Source organism: Podarcis muralis, chromosome 7 (genome assembly GCF_964188315.1).
Source record: "Podarcis muralis chromosome 7, rPodMur119.hap1.1, whole genome shotgun sequence".
In the NCBI taxonomy this organism is placed as follows: Eukaryota; Metazoa; Chordata; class Lepidosauria; order Squamata; family Lacertidae; genus Podarcis; species Podarcis muralis.
This window is the reverse complement of record NC_135661.1, coordinates 70,236,241-70,253,556: the sequence shown is the minus strand read 5'-3', so window position 1 is coordinate 70,253,556 and position 17,316 is coordinate 70,236,241. Positions and strand designations below refer to the sequence as shown.

General features: G+C 44.7%; 1 protein-coding gene across 1 annotated transcript in view; it reads right to left on the bottom strand.

The window, feature by feature from the left end:
- Positions 1-871: 871 nt before the first annotated feature.
- Positions 872-17,316, bottom strand: part of SERINC2 (serine incorporator 2) — a 31,214-nt gene continuing 14,769 nt past the window's right edge. Inside the window, exons 4-10 of the mRNA XM_028742777.2 lie at positions 16,701-16,780; positions 15,214-15,351; positions 12,162-12,331; positions 10,911-11,001; positions 7,908-8,052; positions 5,956-6,168; positions 872-1,569 (exon numbers count right to left, since the gene is read on the bottom strand). Coding sequence (XP_028598610.2) covers positions 1,431-1,569; positions 5,956-6,168; positions 7,908-8,052; positions 10,911-11,001; positions 12,162-12,331; positions 15,214-15,351; positions 16,701-16,780 — 976 coding nt within the window. The 3' untranslated portion in view covers positions 872-1,430. The remainder of the gene's footprint in view (positions 1,570-5,955; positions 6,169-7,907; positions 8,053-10,910; positions 11,002-12,161; positions 12,332-15,213; positions 15,352-16,700; positions 16,781-17,316) is intronic.

Here is a 17,316-nt window from a genome sequence, read left to right as displayed (position 1 = left end):
ATGACACCAACATTAATGATGATGATGATGATTTCAGAAATCATATTTGTATAAAGTGATGAATGAGAAGTCAATAACAATGCAGGGAGGGAAGGAGATCTGCTCATGGGTCTCTCAAAATCCTGTATAGGGTTGTTGTTTTTTGTTTGTTTTTGCTGTGATTTGGAGTCAATTTAAAGATGACCGAAATGAAATTTGATTTCATTAATTTGATTCTGAACTGATATTAGAACGTATTTCAATTAATTGACTGTGATTTTATGTAAATTGTGCTTTTTTACTGTTGTTAGCCGCTCTGAGCCTGGCTTTGGGTGGGGAGGGTGGGATATAAATAAATTTATTATTATTATTATTATTATTATTATTATTATTATTATTATTATTATTATTATTATTGCAAGCCCTCTAGCCAAGAGCAAACAAATGTTCCTTCTACCTCTTGCTACCAAGTTTGGACTACTGATGCCCACCATTTTGCAAAATGTCTCACTCATGGAATACTCAACAGAACCTCTCCTCCAATCCCAACCACAGCCATTGTGTGTAAGAGCCAAACCCTAACAATTCAGTTTACATCGATGAAATGCCAGCTTTACTTTTTGAGAAGACTCCCTTGAAAAGACCCTGATGTTAGGAAAGATTGAGGGCATGAGGAGAAGGGGACGACAGAGGCCAAGATGTTTGGACAGTGTTCTCGAAGCTACCAGCATGAGTTTGACCAAACTGCGGGAGGCAGTGGAAGACAGGAGTGCCTGGCGTGTTCTGGGTCACAAAGAGTCGGACACAACTAAATGACTAAACAACAAATCCGACTCCTTCCGGAGCAATTGGTGGCATAAAGTCTCGTTGGCAGAATTCCAGCACTGGTATATTTTATGCTCAAGTCTATTCATTTATTGAAAACTCCCAAGTGACACAAAATTGCATATCAAAATAAACAAATTTATCCAAAACAAAGAGGTATTCTTGCAATAAGGCAAATTGGCAAAAGGGTTCCTTTAAACAGAGACATTCAAAGTTATTCTCATGCTGAGCATTCTTTAGAAAAATAACTGGTTGGCCATCCTTTAGGGCCTTTTGCAACATGCTTAGAGGTCATTGTGAGGAGCAGCAACCTAATCTGTACTGCCCCCCCCCGCAGCAAAGAAAACCATAATGACATATGTGTCAAGTATCACACACAAGTGGACCCATTTCCTTTGTTTAACATATTCTTTGAGAAAAAGAAACAGGCGAAGGCACAAGTGTGGCAGATCTGCCTAGATGCTGAAAGAGCAAAAAGGGATTACGTGGACAGTTTCGGTGCCCATTCGGACCAGAGCCCACATTTCAAGTAAAGGAACGAAGAGCCTCCTTTGTTAACCCCTTCATCATAGCAAGACACACTTCTTCTTTGCATAGCACAAACGGTGTGGCACTACAGACAGCTTTCAGCTGAAGTCGCGATCTGGAAGCACAATGGGGGCTACCAAAGTCCAGACGTACAGGAGAAGCCCAGCCCAGCTGGAAGAAATCTTCACCCAGACCGCAGTCCAAGGGCTGGTCAGCACCTGGTTGTTTGCTTCAGGCCTGAGGAAAGAACACAAGATACAAATCAAGTCTCTGCATTAAGATAAGATTGAAAAATATTGCACCCCGCATCAGCCTTGCCATCACTTGCCAACAATGTCCCATCTCAAGTGCAGATATACATCATGGGTTTCCCTGCCCTCCCAGTAACTGGGTCCTCACAACAACCCTGTGAGGTAGGCTAGTCAAAGAGAATTAGTGACCCATTGTCACACAGTGGATTTTACAGTGGAGTGGGGATTGGAACCCTGGGTCTTCTCACTGGCTCTCCAAGAGGTATCTACACAGTTTCCGCTTCCAAGTGTTCAGGCACACATTGCAAATGAAAGTGCTCGGAAGAGGAACGTGTCAGCAGTTCCTTGGACACAGCCCTTAGCTCCCCAGCTGCATGTTCCCAAAAGATCTCTGTTTCTCAGTCTCTCTCACACCAGCTTGAAGAAAAGCAAACACTTTTTCTGGCGGGGAAGAAGGTTTGTGTGCACAGGCTTCAGCAATGGCCACGATGCTTTCTCCAGTTTGCAAACATGAGCATGGGCTCCAAAACACTGGCAACCCCTGAGTTCTACACACTTGGGACAGTGAGCGATGTGGCCTTCAGCAGGCTGTACATCCTGCCCCCCTCCTCCTGAATGAAGCCCATCGTGGATAGCTCAGATTATTCTTGTATTCTTCCTGTGCACGGTTGAACATTTTTTTAAAAGAAAAAATTAAGGCAGCATCTGTGCACAGCTGGACTGCAGCTGCTATCTAGATAGGGAGCTGATGCAATACTGTTTACAAGTCCCCCAAATGCAAAGAACACAACAGCAGCTTTGCAGAAAGCCCAGATCCATCAGACAACTCCTAACACCGAACTCCACCATTGACCTATTTAAGAAGGGATATAAAAATCCAAATTGTTCTTTATCTTCTGGACAACTTTTGCATTCTCTGCCTCTGGTAACATTGCATAAGGTAAAGGTAAAGGGACCCCTGACCATTAGGTCCAGTCGTGACCGACTCTAGGGTTGCGACACTCATCTCGCTTTATTGGCCAAGGGAGCCGGCGTACAGCTTCTGGGTCATGTGGCCAGCATGACTAAGCAGCTTCTGGCGAACCAGAACAGCGCACGGAAACGCTGTTTACCTTCCCACTGGAGCGGTACCTATTTATCTACTTGCACTTTGACGTGCTTTCGAACTGCTAGGTGGGCAGGAGCAGGGACCAAACAACGGGAGCTCACCCCGTCACGGGGATTTGAACCGCCAACCTTCTGATCGGCAAGTCCTAGGCTTTGTGGTTTAACCCACAGCACCACCCGCATCCCTAACATTGCATACTAGGCCTTTAAAATGACAATTTAGTTTAGGCCTTTAGAATTAACGTAAATACAGAAGAAGAGCCTGCTGGATCAGGCCAATGGCCCATCTAGTCCAGCATCCTGTTCCCACAATGGCTGCCCACCTGTGAGCAGGACCAGAGCAACACTCCCGTCCTGTGGTTCCCAGAAATGGAGATTCAGAAATATGACTGCCTCCAAACATGCATAATAGCCATTGATAGCTTTCTCCTCTATGAATCTGACCAGCCCTCTTTTAAAGCCATCTGAGTTGGTGGCCAACACTGCCTCCTGTGGGAGTTCCACAGTTTAAGTGTGTGAAGTAGTACTTTCTTCTGCTGCCCTCGCCAGTCCTGGAAGGAGCCTTTTAAAAAGTCCCATATGCTCAGAGACTTTGCGCCTGTTCATTGGGGGATATTGGAAGCCCAGAACACTTGTTCTTTAGATGTCCCTTTTGTGAAGAGGCACATAGTAAGACCATTGATCCCCTACTGGTAAGGCTCGCTGACCTCCCGGAGAAGCAAAAATTCAACCTTTTCCTGTTAGGCAAAGATCATAAGACAACCCGGATGGTCGCCAGATTTTGTGTACAGATCTGTAGGTGCAGACCATCCCCCGACTCAAACTAGTTCGTTAAGAAAATCCCCAAACTTGGTTCCATGGGTGACTTGGGGTCATCTCTCTGCGGTAGCTAATCTTAAAGTTTTAAGTGTCTATACGCTTATCGCATTTATAAATCTTAAATTTATTGTTGTGCATTGTTTTAATTGTTTGTTTTCGTTCTGGGATTGTACCCCCAAGTGTGTTTTATAAACAGGTCTCTGACCATAATAAATTATCTATCTATCTATCTATCTATCTATCTATCTATCTATCTATCTATCATCTACCTACCAGGTCTCTGACCATAATAAATTATCTATCTATCTATCTACCTACCTATAGATAGATAATCTCTATCTATCTATATCTATCTCTCTCTATCTATCTATCTATCTATCTATCTATCTATCTATCTATCTATCATCTATCTGTCTATTTATTTACTTTCTTCTGCCTTTTATCCATTAGAGGAGAGCCAGGAGCCCCTTCTTTCCCCCATGAAGCACTTGTGGCAAGCTGTGTCTTCGTGCTTTGCTTGATGCCTCATGGCTGCAGTTGCTTTCTACGCCTGTCCTTGCAAATGATCCCAGAAAAAACCCTCTCGAGTCAGTTTTCATTCAGAAACCGAGCACTGGAGAGGGTGGAAGGAGGGGGGTTTCGGGAGAGACGTCTGCTGTCACAGACTGGCTTCCACCATGCCGCCAATCTCACTGAGACAATGAAACGTTCAGAGCGAAGGCACTGCAGAACACACTGGCAGGAGTACAGGTCACGCCTGGTGCGATGGCAGTGAGTCATGGGCTATAAATAGTCAGGTGCTCACAGCTGGGGATGGGAGGGGCGCCAGGTATGTATGGGTGTACAGTCAAGCAAGGCAGAGTTTGAAAACTCCAAACAGGGATTCTGCGGAGGGGGGGGGGGGGGACGTTTCACAATGGCCTCTCCCTGGAGCACATGCATAGGCAACTCTTCCCATCTGCTCCTCTAGACTTCATGGGGGTCACTCTCTCCTTCCTCCTCACCAAAAAAAAAAAGTGCTTGATCTTGGAGAACTGATGCTCCAGCCTTGTTACCTAGGCAACAGTAGTGGGCAAAGCAGAACACTAGAACTCTCAGAAGAAGAGGAGACCAATTTCTATATACCCCATAAGCCCAGGAAATTCTATCTGTTCCACCTGTGTGTGTGTTCATTTCTCTCTCTTTCTTTTACTTTAGGGATGCCCTGCTGAAATTTTGCTTCTTAATTAGATAGGCCTTTGGCAGCTGGGTGGAAATGATGTTGACCCCCAGGCTGCTATGGGGGCAACTGGTATTTTAATGTGTTTCCTTGCAATTTAACTATTCTGAAAACTAGCCTGTTTTCCTTCCTTTGCATTTTATAATCATATTTTTAAAATGTTGCAAGCTTGCCTTGAATCCCAACTTGGGAGAAAGGTAGGCTATAAATAGGTGAAATGAGATAATAAAATAAAAACTATGCCAACAAAATGTGCACAGGCTGGCAAAACCCAGCCAGCCACATCCTGCATTTCCAAAGGGTCTTCAAAATGCAGACTCACCTTCAGTGCATCTGAGTAATCTCAACCGGGAAGGAACCAGACCAGAGAATTAACATGGAAGGGTCATTGGAAGCATTCTAGGCCATCTCTTCCTCAATGTAAGATCTACAATGCAGATATTGCAACGGAGGCATCCCTGACATGATGGCCATGCAGCCTCTGCTCAAGGACCTCCAGCAAAGGAGAGCCCGCCAGTCTGCTCTCTGTTTCTCATTTTCTGGGGCTGTGCAACCAATCCAGGAGAAACCCAGATACTGAAATGAATCAGTTTCAGCCAGATCAGGTGGAAAAAGCTCTGGGTTGTCCTGGGTTGCCCCGGTTTAAAACCCTAATAAAACCTTGGGGTTGGTTCAACATCGATTTGGTGCCCAGATCAAGGTTTGGTCAACCCCCAAATTAGAACAGTTCTGAAGTGCCATATTGGGCCTGGATTAGAGGTGGACATGCACGCCTCTGCTATTTTATTATTTATTATATTTTTTATCAAATTTATACACTGTTTGATTGAAAAAACAACAAACCTCGAAGCGGTTTACCTAAAAGATAACACAATAAAATTATAAACAAGAAGAACTGACAACTATCATGCTAAGACGTTGAAAAAATTAAAAGCGAAAACAAATTAAAATTCACGTCAACTTTCTAAGCACCTGAGTAGGCTTGTTTAAACAAAAGCGCTTTTAGCAGGTGTTAAAAAGAGTACAGTGAAGGCATCAGTCCGATATAAACAGGCAGGGAGTTCCAAAGTGCCACACTAAACAATGTGCCATGCTATTTTCTTTCAGCGTTTCCCCAAAGTCTGCTTTCCTGTAGATTTCCACCCACCAGGCACTGCTCCTGCCCTTGGGAGCAAACAGAGAATAATTCTGTTCCATCCTCCTGCAGGGAGCGACAGTTGCACTCACCTGTACCAGTTTGTGAGCGTCATCATGATGTAGAGGGAGGCCAGGAAGAGGCAGATGTGGAAAAAAGTGTAGTTGTACGTCACTCCATCCTCTTCGTTGTCATAAGCCCGGCGCCCCTCGCCTTCAAAGCCAGCATTGCCCCCTTCGATCATAGCTGGGCTCTCCTCCGTCAGCATCATCCTGTTCACTTCGACGTGGTCCGAGGAGCGGATGCTTTGGCAAAGCAAGAAGAACATCAGTTGCATGCCCCTTCATCCCTCGTTTTCGGTGCTGCTTTGAGTGCATATGCATACACCACTATGTGCCTGAATATATATATATCTATATATATATTGACCCTTGGGTTGTGAACATGATCCGTGCGGGATGCACATTCGCAACCCGCAGTGGCCACTACCCACAGCGGTGCATCTGCGCATGTGCGGGTTGCGATTCGGTGCTTTTGCGCATGCGCAAAGCGCGATTTAGCACTTCTGTGCATGTGCAACTGCTGAAAGCCGGAAGTAACCCATTCCGGTACTTCCGGGTTTCGGTGGGTTTGTAACCCAAAAAAACGCAAGCTGGAGCGTCTGTAACCCGAGGTATGACTGTATAATGTTATGTTTATAGACAGCTATGCACACAGCTTTTCTTCAGTTAACAGGGGGAGGGATTTACTACTCGTTGCCAGCAGAGGGAGACTGGAAGCTAACATAAGCTCAATGTACTTTGAGTCTATCATGCGCGAGATCAGCAAGCAACCAGTTCTGAGTGCTATCCTTTAGGCAGAATATACATAAAGTAGAATAGGCTCAGACCAGGCTGATGTGCAAGGTCTGAAGGGTTCAGAAGCCTGTGACTCATAGAAATAAGGATGTGGGTTGAGGCTATGCTTGTCAAACACAGAGGCTCGTTCTAGAGTACTTTCCTCACTCACAGCTATATAGAGTGGTCTTCCTTCTGCAATTCTTTGTAAGCCCTGGGGTGGAGTAGTCTATGTTTAAACCACAGCAGCTTAGAATCCTGTTCTTGGTCAAGGAATGGCTCTGCCACAGACATTACAGATGCCTCTATCTAGCTGTCTACTGTGGGGTAGCAAATAAAGTGATTGGCAGAAATTCTTACTCTTTTTCTCCACTTATGTTCTACAGTGGTACCTTGGTTCTCAAATGCCTTGGTTCCCAAACACCAGAAACCCGGAAGTAAGTGTTCCAGTTTTCAGATGTTTTTCAGAAGCTGAATGCCCAATGCGGCTGTTGGCTGTTATTTCAGGGGCACCTGCACCAATCAGAAGGTGCGCCTTAGTTTTCGAACATTTTGGAAGTCAAACGGACTTCCGGAACGAATTAAGTATGGTGCTTTCTATTTATTTTGCGTTTTTGTTTTTGAGGCTTTTTTGGTAATTTTGTTTTTGTGACTGTGTGGAACCCAATTCAGCTACTGATGGATTGATTGTGTGACTGCGGAAATGGATAAAAGCCCCCCATCCAAACAATGACTATCATCAGTGCAGGTAAGAAAATAAATTAATTTTAATTTTTATCATCCACAATACTGTCTTATTTATTTTATAGTACAGTACATTGATTATTGCTTTCACTTTATGGATCAACGGTCTCGTTAGAAAGTAAAATTCATGTTAAATTGCTGTTTTAGGGGTTGTTTTTAAAAGTCTGGAATGGATTAATCCATTTTGCATTACTTTCTATGTGAAAGTGTGCCTTGGTTTTGGAACGCTCCAGTTTTGGAACGGAATTCCGGAACGGATTAAGTTTGAGAACCAAGGTACCATTTTGCTCATGTATTAAGATGCCTCATATTAAAATCAGTCCTTTGAACCATCTAACTCTCTATTCTCCATACCAGGGGCCTATGGCAGAGCAGAAGAACCTTAGGCCCCCGGGCAGAACGTGGCCTTCAAGACCCCTAATAAGTTAGATGAGTTTGGTTTCTAAATGAATATGGATTCCTACCTTATGAAGAATGTGCAGAGGATGAAGATGACCAATCCCACAATGCTCGGAGCATCCCACCACTGAGTTGGTTGTCCACCAGCAGGAATGGTGCTGGTGCCATTGCCTTCCATTCGGATCAGAAGGGTCGGGTTGCAGTATTTGTCTGCAAATGAAAAGCAGATAAACATCTCAAACAGGTGTGGGGAACCTTGAGCTTTGCAGACGTTGCTGAACAGCAGATCGACTTCCTTCCAGACACCCTGCACACAGGAAAAGCACACTCAGAACTTCTCACCCCCCTGAAAATAAATCACATATCCTTTCTGGGGAAGTATTCTGTGCTGTCAGGTCTGCAGAGATGAGACTTCTCATCAAACCAAGAACCTGAGAAGACAGATTCTGTGGGCTGCAGTAGAAACAAGGCAATGCCCGGCTCTCCCAAATGTCAATAGAAACAACAGGTTGAGCTACAACAAGAGGGCATGTCTTTCAAGCCAAGATAAATATGTCTCCGGGGAAAAGAGGGAACAAAATCCTAAGTTTGAACAGGGAGGGGTAAACGATAGAAATGTCATCATGACATGGAGACAAACTGGCATCAGTTCCATAAAATGAACACAGTGACTGAGATCCAACTTGGAATCGTCTCTGGGGGTTTTTCCTCATGATACTGGGTTGAGAGTCTGTCTCATTGCTTTTGCCAAAGCCTCCTTTTAAGGAGGGGAAAGGGGGATACTGGTCCCAGACCTGCAGACACAGTCATCCGATTTCTGCACATGGAGTGAAAACAGCAAGGAAACAAGCATGTAAGTGGACACTTCCCCAAGAATAGTGCCACAACAGTTAACTCAGTCAATGTGGTTCTATTTAGAAAACTTAGACCAGGGAGGATAGGGGTATACTAATTGAGGGGTACAGAGTACAAATACATCCTTTCAAGCACCAGCCACTGGTGTGGAATGTAAACACTGGGATACAGTTCAACTGAAAGTACAGTGGTACCTTGGTTTGCATACGTTTTGGATTACAAACATGTCAAACCCGGAAGTGCGTGTCCTAGTTTGCAACCTTTTTTTGGATTACAACCCATTTTTTTGGATTACGAACAAATTTTTTTTGGAGGCCCCATTGGCGAAAGCATGCCTTGGGTTACGACCTGTTTTGGTTTACAAACAGGCCTCCGGAACGGATTATGGTTGTAAACCAAGGTACCACTGTACTCATATCAGCACATAAAAACAACAACAAAAAACCTATGGTTACGTGAAACACACTCAATAAACACACAAGACGTAACCGGCTGTACTTTTGAATAAATAAGGTATACTATTCATTGTATCAAATTGTAGATTTCAACGGAAGTCTCATGAAGTTCAACGAAAAAAGCAGAAGACCCAGTGGATCAGTTCATTCTCTAGTCAGTTCACACATAAGGTCCATACATGGATGTCAGGGAACTGACATCGGAGCTAGGGGCGAAGAGAAGGCTCTCAGATGATGCTGGAGAAGGGCCCAGCAGGGAGAGAGGCAGCTCAGTAGAGGGGGAAGCAAATCAGCACAACACCAGGGATAAAGGGGGGCAGATGGGGGAATCGGCGAGAGGGCTCCAGGACTCTTCACTGGACATCAGCGGAGAGAGCACAGGTCCTCCGCTACCCACGCCCTCCCTGCGCAGAAGACTTCCGCACAGTGAGAGTAGGAGGAGACTGGGCGTCAAACAACTTTTATGTTGGAAGAGGTTTAAGAAACGCCCACTGACGGATTCTGCTAGCGACTGGGGCAGCCACGTTGAGATGGGCTGTGCAGTCAGAAAGGTTTAACAAGGCAATTTAGCCTGGAGAGGCGGCAGCTTACGCATGAGCAACCCCATACGCATTACAATGTATAAGTATCTATTCCACCTGTCTGTTCTTAAGAGTCCAATAATCCACATGAAGGGTTGTTACAGTTCCACAGAATCCTTTCACAGAGTCTTAGACAAGTATTTCCAGAATATTAGCCTTGTTTCACCATCCTAGGAAATCCTTGTCTTAGACTGTGTGAAAGGATTCAGTGGAACTTCCGTTGAAGTCTACAATTTGATACAATGAATAGTATACCTTATTTAGTCAAAAGTGCAGCCAGTTACGTCTTGTGTGTTTATTGAGCACATGAGAAGAGACTGCTGGGTCAGGCCAGCCAGCATCCTGTTCTCATACTGGGCAGCCAGATACCCTAATGTGCATGCGGGATCTGACCACAAGAGCACTCTCCTCTCCTGTGGTTTCCAGAAAGTAGTATTCAGAAGCATGGCTGCCTCTGACCGTGGAGGCAGAGCATAGCCATCATGGCTAGTAGCCATCTGTAGCCCTCTCCTGCATGAATTTGTCCAATCATCTTTTAAAGCCATCTCAGGTGGTGACTACCACCACCTCCTGCAGGAGCGAGTTCCATAGTTTAACGATGCACTGCATGAAGAAGTAAGCGCAAGTTTGCACACAAATATGCACGGAAGTGCACACAGGAAAATCAGATCTGTGTTACCCAAGTGTACATTTACGGTGGTGTGTACACAACCGCAGGCATGCTTAAAGATCAGGCTGAAAAGGAAAGAGCCTTTTCAGTAGTGGCTCCTTAATTGGAGAATGTGCCTTGAACTTAGTTCAATTAGTCTTAGGGTTTTTAAAAAAAACGTCCAAGCCTTCCACTGAATTTAGAACTGTCTTCTTATAGTGGCTTTCCCTATTTGGTGTTTTCCTTACATTATTGGACTACAACTTCCATCAGCCCTGATCAAAATATCCAGTGGCGATGGGAATTGTAGTCCAGCAAGAGCAGGTTGGGGAAGGCTCTTATATGGCATTTTCATTTTTCTCTGTGAACTCTGTTTTACTATGGTTTTAATTTGCTTGTAAACCCTTTTGGATCTTTTCCTCCCAGTGGTTTTTTCCTTAAAAAAACAAAAGCAAACAAAAACCAGGATACACAGAATTAAGAATAAAAGTAAAGGAAATAGTTCATGGTTGGAAAAGTGCTACTTACTTGGGACATTTGCCAAGGCCGACCAGGTGATGAACATAGTATAGAGTGTAATGATGGAGGCTTGCAGCAGCCCGGAGTGAGGCTGGGCATCCTGTAGAGGAAGAGGAACAGCACCTGTTTAAAGTACCGAAGAATATTTGGTGCAAAAATCAGGGCTGAACGGGGCACGATGTTAAATGCTTCTTTGCATTCAACACACAGGGGAGCTGCTGTGGTCTTTAAAATAAAACTGCATCAGCTAGGGCTTTTAAAAATATAAAGAGAAAAACATAATTTTATTCTTTCCTCCCCTAGCACCCAAGTGTGTGTGTGTATTTTAAATACTAGCTTTTTGGGCAGGGTGGATCAGAGCCTCAGGACTTCAGTAGGGGAAGAAAAGGTTAAATTCCCTGTCCATGACTGTTCTGATATTTTTAATTAGCAGTATGTGCACACCCCAGTTGATACACACTCACTGTGTGTGTGTGTGTGTGTGTGTGTGTGTGTGTGTGTGTGTGTTTGTTTGTTTCAAATGCAGAGACACATCTCAAGTCATGTCTACTTAGGCCAGACATCCCCAAACTTGACCCTTCAAATGTTTTGGGACTACAACACCCATCATCCCTAGCTAACAGGACCAATGGTCAGGGATGATGGGAATTGTAGTCCCAAAACAGCTGGAGGGCCGAGTTTGGGGATGCCTGACTTAGGCCCTCAAGACATCAATTTTATATATATATAAAGCAACTAAGGAACAAAAGAAGAAAAGGCACACTAGCCTGGGAACTTCCTCTCGGCCCAGAACATTGGAGGCTATACACCACACCCCTCAACAGTATTTATAGGAACTCAAACACTGAGATCCTGCTCTGTTCCAGTAACAAGAAGCCGAAAGCACCAGCCTGAAGATGACGAGTGAGACCTCGTCGAAACGTCGCCTAGACACCCCAACTTTTACACGGGAAGACACCCGAGGACACCAAAACCTGCATATATATATATATATATATATATATATATATATATATATATATATATATATATATATAAAAGCTGGGGTTGTCTTATAAACTTTTTAGTTTTTCACTGCATTGTTTTGCATCTTTCTGATACACAAGCCACCTAGTGTGAGCTTTGCTCCAAAGGTGGCCCAAGTTAATAGAATTAATGTCAGGAAATGTGGTGTCATGGTTAGAATGCCAGACCAGGACCTGGGAGAGCTCCACAAAGTTCATCAGTGAGTAGCCTTGGATTCTCAATACAGCATCTTACCTGGACCTTGGGCAGGATGGAAACCACGGACACAATCACACAGAAGATGAGGTTAAGGCTGATGAGCGCCTTGTTTTCTATACAACCGTCTGCCTTCGTGTAATACACATAGAGCAGCACCACCGCAGCAATGGAGACAGCGTAGAAGAGGAACGTGAAGATGAAGAGGGCTGAAAAAAGAAAGCGGGGGAGATGTCGATACACAGCTTGCCAGTAAACCAGGGGACAAGTGGACTTCCACCCACTGTTGGACTAGAACATGGGTAGGCAAACTAAGGCCCGGGGGCCGGATCCGGCCCAATCGCCTTCTAAATCTGGCCCGCAGGCCGTCCGGGAATCAGCGTGTTTTTACATGAGTAGAATGCGTCCTTTTATTTAAAATGCATCTCTGAGTTATTTGTGGGGCCTGCCTGGTGTTTTTACATGAGTAGAATGTGTGCTTTTATTTAAAATGCATCTCTGGGTTATTTGTGGGGCATAGGAATTCATTCATTTCCCTTCCCCCAAAAATATAGTCTGGCCCCACACAAGGTCTGAGAGACAGTGGACTGGCCCCCTGCTGAAAAAGTTTGCTGACCCCTGGACTAAAACCTCCATCAGCTGCAGCTGCAGCATGGCTGATGGTCCGGAATAATGGGGAAGTTGTAGTACAACCACTTTTGGAAGGCCACAAATCCCACCCTCCACATTTGAATTCATTCATTCATTCATTCATTCATTCATTTCCCACCCATCTGGCTGGGTTTCCCCAGCCACCCTGGGCTACTCCTAACAGAATATTAAAAACACAATAAAATAGCAAACATTAAAAACTTCCCTAAACAGAGTTGCCTTCAGATGTCTTCTAAAAGTCAGATAGTTGTTTATGTCCTTGATGTCTGATGGGAGGGCGTTCCACAGTGTGGGCACCACTACCGAGAAGGCCCTCTGCCTGGTTCCCTGTAACCTCACTTCTCACAGGGAGGGAACCGCTAGAAGGCTCTCGGCGCTGGACCTCAGTGTCCAGGCTGACCGATGGGGGGGAGACGCTCCTTCAGGTATACTGGACCGAGGCCGTTTAGGGCTTTAAAGGTCAGCACCAATACTTTGAATTGTGCTCGGAAATGTATTGGGAGCAAATGTATGTCTTTCAGGACCAGTGTTATATGGTCTCGGTGGCCACTCCCAGCCACCAGTCCAGCTGCTGCATTCTGGATTAGTTGTAGTTTCCAGGTCACCTTCGAAAGTAGTCCCATGTACAGCGCATTGCAGTAGTCCAAGCGGGAGATAACCAGAGCATGTACCACTCTGTTGAGACAGTCTGCAGGCAGGTAGGGTCTCAGTCTGCGTACCTGATGGAGCTGGTACACAGCTGACCTGCACCTCCATTATATTAATTCATGGTCTTCCAATAGTATTGGAGGAGTGAGAAGGATGGAGAAGCAAGCCATGTTCTCATCCCCATCATGTGTAGGGGAAGCATCTGGTAAGAGCCTCATCCAATCCTTTCATTTCCTTGAACTTTTCTCCATTGCGTCTGCTGTTTTTGCAAGTTCTCTTTGAGCCAATACTAATGACACCATCAAATGCAAGTCTACTCAGAATTAAGTCCAATGAGTTCAATGGGTGTTCCAAAGTAAGTGTGCATATGGACAGGTGTAGCAGTCATGCACAATCCTCCAGATTGCACCAGACTCCCAACTCCCATCAGCTTCAGTCAGGTTGCCAAAGGTGAGGGATGGTAGGAGCTACACCAAATGACGTTTTAAGGACAACAGATTCCCCTTCCCTGCAGTAAGAGGGATGCTTGCAAGATGTTCAGAGGAACCAGATTTTAAAACAAAACCATGCTGGTTCCTTGCCCTGATCCAAAGTCTCTCCCCACGCAATGGAATGGAGTGGGAGCTTATCTGTTTGCAGTAGGACAGTCTGTGTGTTGCTTTTTAATTTTAAAAAAGTGAGGGGAGGGATAACAAAATGAAGCAGGGGAAAACATGGCACTTACAATAGAAATCAGGATAGGAGCTTGTTACACTCAACATATTTGGGAGGGGTTCTTGGTGGGTCTGCTTATACCCTCGGTCCAGTATACCTGAAGGAGCGTCTCCACCCCCATCGTTCTGCCTGGACACCGAGGTCCAGTGCCAAGGGCCTTCTGGCGGTTCCCTCGCTGCAAGAAGCCAAGTTGCAGGGAACCAGGCAGAGGGCCTTCTCAGTAGCGGCACCCGCCCTGTGGAACGCCCTCCCACCAGATGTCAAAGAGAAAAACAACTACCAGACTTTTAGAAGACATCTGAAGCCAGCCCTGTTTAGGGAAGCTTTTAATGTTTAATAGAATATTGTATTTTAATATTATGTTGCAAGCCGCCCAGAGTGGCTGGGTAAACCCAGCCAGATGGACAGGGTATAAATAAATTATTATTATTATTATTATTATTATTATTATTATTATTATTATTATTATTCCCACTAGGTTTGATTATAACTAAAAGAAATTATTTGAAAGAGGAGGATCCACAGTGACTAATTAGAACCAATATACACAGTTTATACCCTGCACTGTTTGACATATATTTATGTTCTCAGAGTGGCAAAGAGAGCAGAAAAATACAGCACTAATAGAAAAATATAGCATACTAGGGGCTCGACCCCTGCATACTTCACTCACCAACCCTTGCCAGATTCACCCCTCCTCTCAGACCAAATCTCAGCTTGCCCACTCCCAGCTCCCTCCTCCTTGCCCTCCAACACTGCTGCGGTGGCCCAGGAGCTCTGAGAACCCAGTCTGTCATCATTCTGTAGTTTACAGCACCATCTGTCAGTGTCTACACAAACTGAAGTGATGGCATCATTAGGAAAATATGAAATAGGAGAGACCCAATATATAAACACAAAGTGGTGGGGGTGGAGAACCCAGCAATAGTCTGTTCTTGGACCCTTCAGTGGTGGTACTCGTGGGCACCATAATCTTCTCAGATGCTCCCCTCGATGCCCACCAAGGAACCCGCTTGTCTGAACCCACACACAGAGCACATCAATTTTACGCACATGTAAATAAGTGTTCCATACTGACCTGCATACCAGCATTTCGAGTTGCCATTATCCGCATTGTGCAGCCAAATCTGACTCCAGGAATGTGCAAAGTCAATCAAGAGGATAAGCTGGATGAGGATGAAGAGGAAAGAGCCGACTACACCAAAGTAGAACCAAACTTATTTGAGAGAGGAAAAGTATAAAGCAGAGGTGGGGAGAGAAAGAAGGAAATATGGGTTATTGCTTATTATCCACAAGCTGCCGATATGGAGTTTTAAACAGGTATCCTTTGGGGATGTAAAAATTATATTAGCGTTCCCATACGTCCGTAATTTCCTGGACATAGCTAGGATTCCTATGTCAGAGGTGTAGATTTTGGTGGATTTCCTTAAAAATAGCTCAAAACTGTGAGAACAAGGAGCTGGATGAAATGGGCCCTTGGTCACATCCAGCAGGGCTCTTATTGTGATCTTACAGCAGGTCTACAGAACCAGAAAAAGATGTTTTGTAATGGATAAAGCCTTGGTGAAGAACTAGGGGAAAGGCTGAGAGACCCATCTGTGCTGGGTCCCAGTCTCATCTGTGAGAGATTGAGAGAGAGAGAGAGAGAGAGAGAGAGAACAAGATAGAACCTTGCCTAAGGCCAGAAGTGAGGTTCAAATCCTGAATTTCCTGATCCACAGCTTCTTAACTGATGTGGATGATCCACCCTAGAATCCCTCAAGCCCTTCTAGCAGCTATTATAAGAGTGCAATCAATCATGAAGAGGAAGCAAGGAATCAGTTCTTCCACGGTTGTTTACTACTCAGAAGGAAATGGAGACTGTGAATACTCTTGCGTGCCAGCTGTGTGTCATTTGGGATCCAGCAAAGGACTCCTCCCAGTATCCACCATTAATCCTATTCTGAGTAGACCCATTAAAATCAAAGAGCTTGTTAGTTGCATCCATTTATTTTTATGTGTCTGCTCTGAGCCGAATAAATATTGAGTACAACCCACTGTCAGCAATAAGAGTATCGCTACCCCAGGTGGTTCGTGGAAGAAAACAATAATAATATTGCAGGACTCATTGCTGAAAGCTCAGAAGCTAAAGAGGATTAGAGAGAGAGCTTTAAAAAACCAAGAATGGAAAGCATCTGTTCCCTTCTATTCACACTGCTTCTAAAGACTCAGCAGGACTCACCTTTGACACAGCTCTGAGCAACTTGCACCAGGCAGCTGAGCATGCGAGCTGCCTGCCATTTTAATTACCCACAATGCCCCAGATGTAGCATTGCCTGGTGGAAATTAAAATGGTGGATGGCTCAAAGCCACCCAGCAGAGAAGGTACAGCTACTACTTCCCATCCTGAGGCACTGGTGTATGAGGGGGACAGGGACAAAGAATGGCTCTGACTACCCTTCTTCTTAGCTTTCATAGGACAGAAAGTATCCAACCCCACCTTATGTAGAGCAGCACACACACAAAAGCTACTGTACATCACAGCCCCTTTGCAAGTCAGGAATGCAAATGCAAGGTTTTGTTTACCAGATGTGAACGGTCCATCAGGAATATAGAAGGCCCCCACTGTTATTCCAATTAGTATCAGGAATTTGAAGAACCAAAACCTGGAGTTGAGAAGAGGAGAAAAGACCTTTTTAAAACAAACAGAGGAGTCCTAGAAAGTCCTCTTAAGCAGCATTTGTTTTGCTCCAACATTATGCCAGGATGGAAACATCTGGAGCAAAGTGCAGCTGCTAGGACGTTAATGAGAGACAGAGGTTCTGGGTGTGCAACACAACTTTTCTGTCACTTGCATTAGTCAGCAGTTCACTTCAGAGCTTGATTCCAAGCAGTGGGGTTCACCTTTAAAGCCCTTAGCAATTTAGGACTGGGTTATCTCAAGGACCAACCATACAACCTTGCCCTTAATCCAAGACCTGTGTCTCAGGTAATCCATGTCTGCTTACTGACAAAATCTATTGGCGAGCACAAGAGACAGGTCTTCTTAGTAGTGACCCTGCAATTGTGGAGCTCTTCCTTTTAATATTTGGCTCCTTCAGTTCTGCCATTCAAAATGGCCTTGATTCTTCTCCCCACAACTGCCTTTTAAAATACAGTGGTACCTCGGGTTAAGAACTTAATTCGTTCTGGAGGTCTGTTC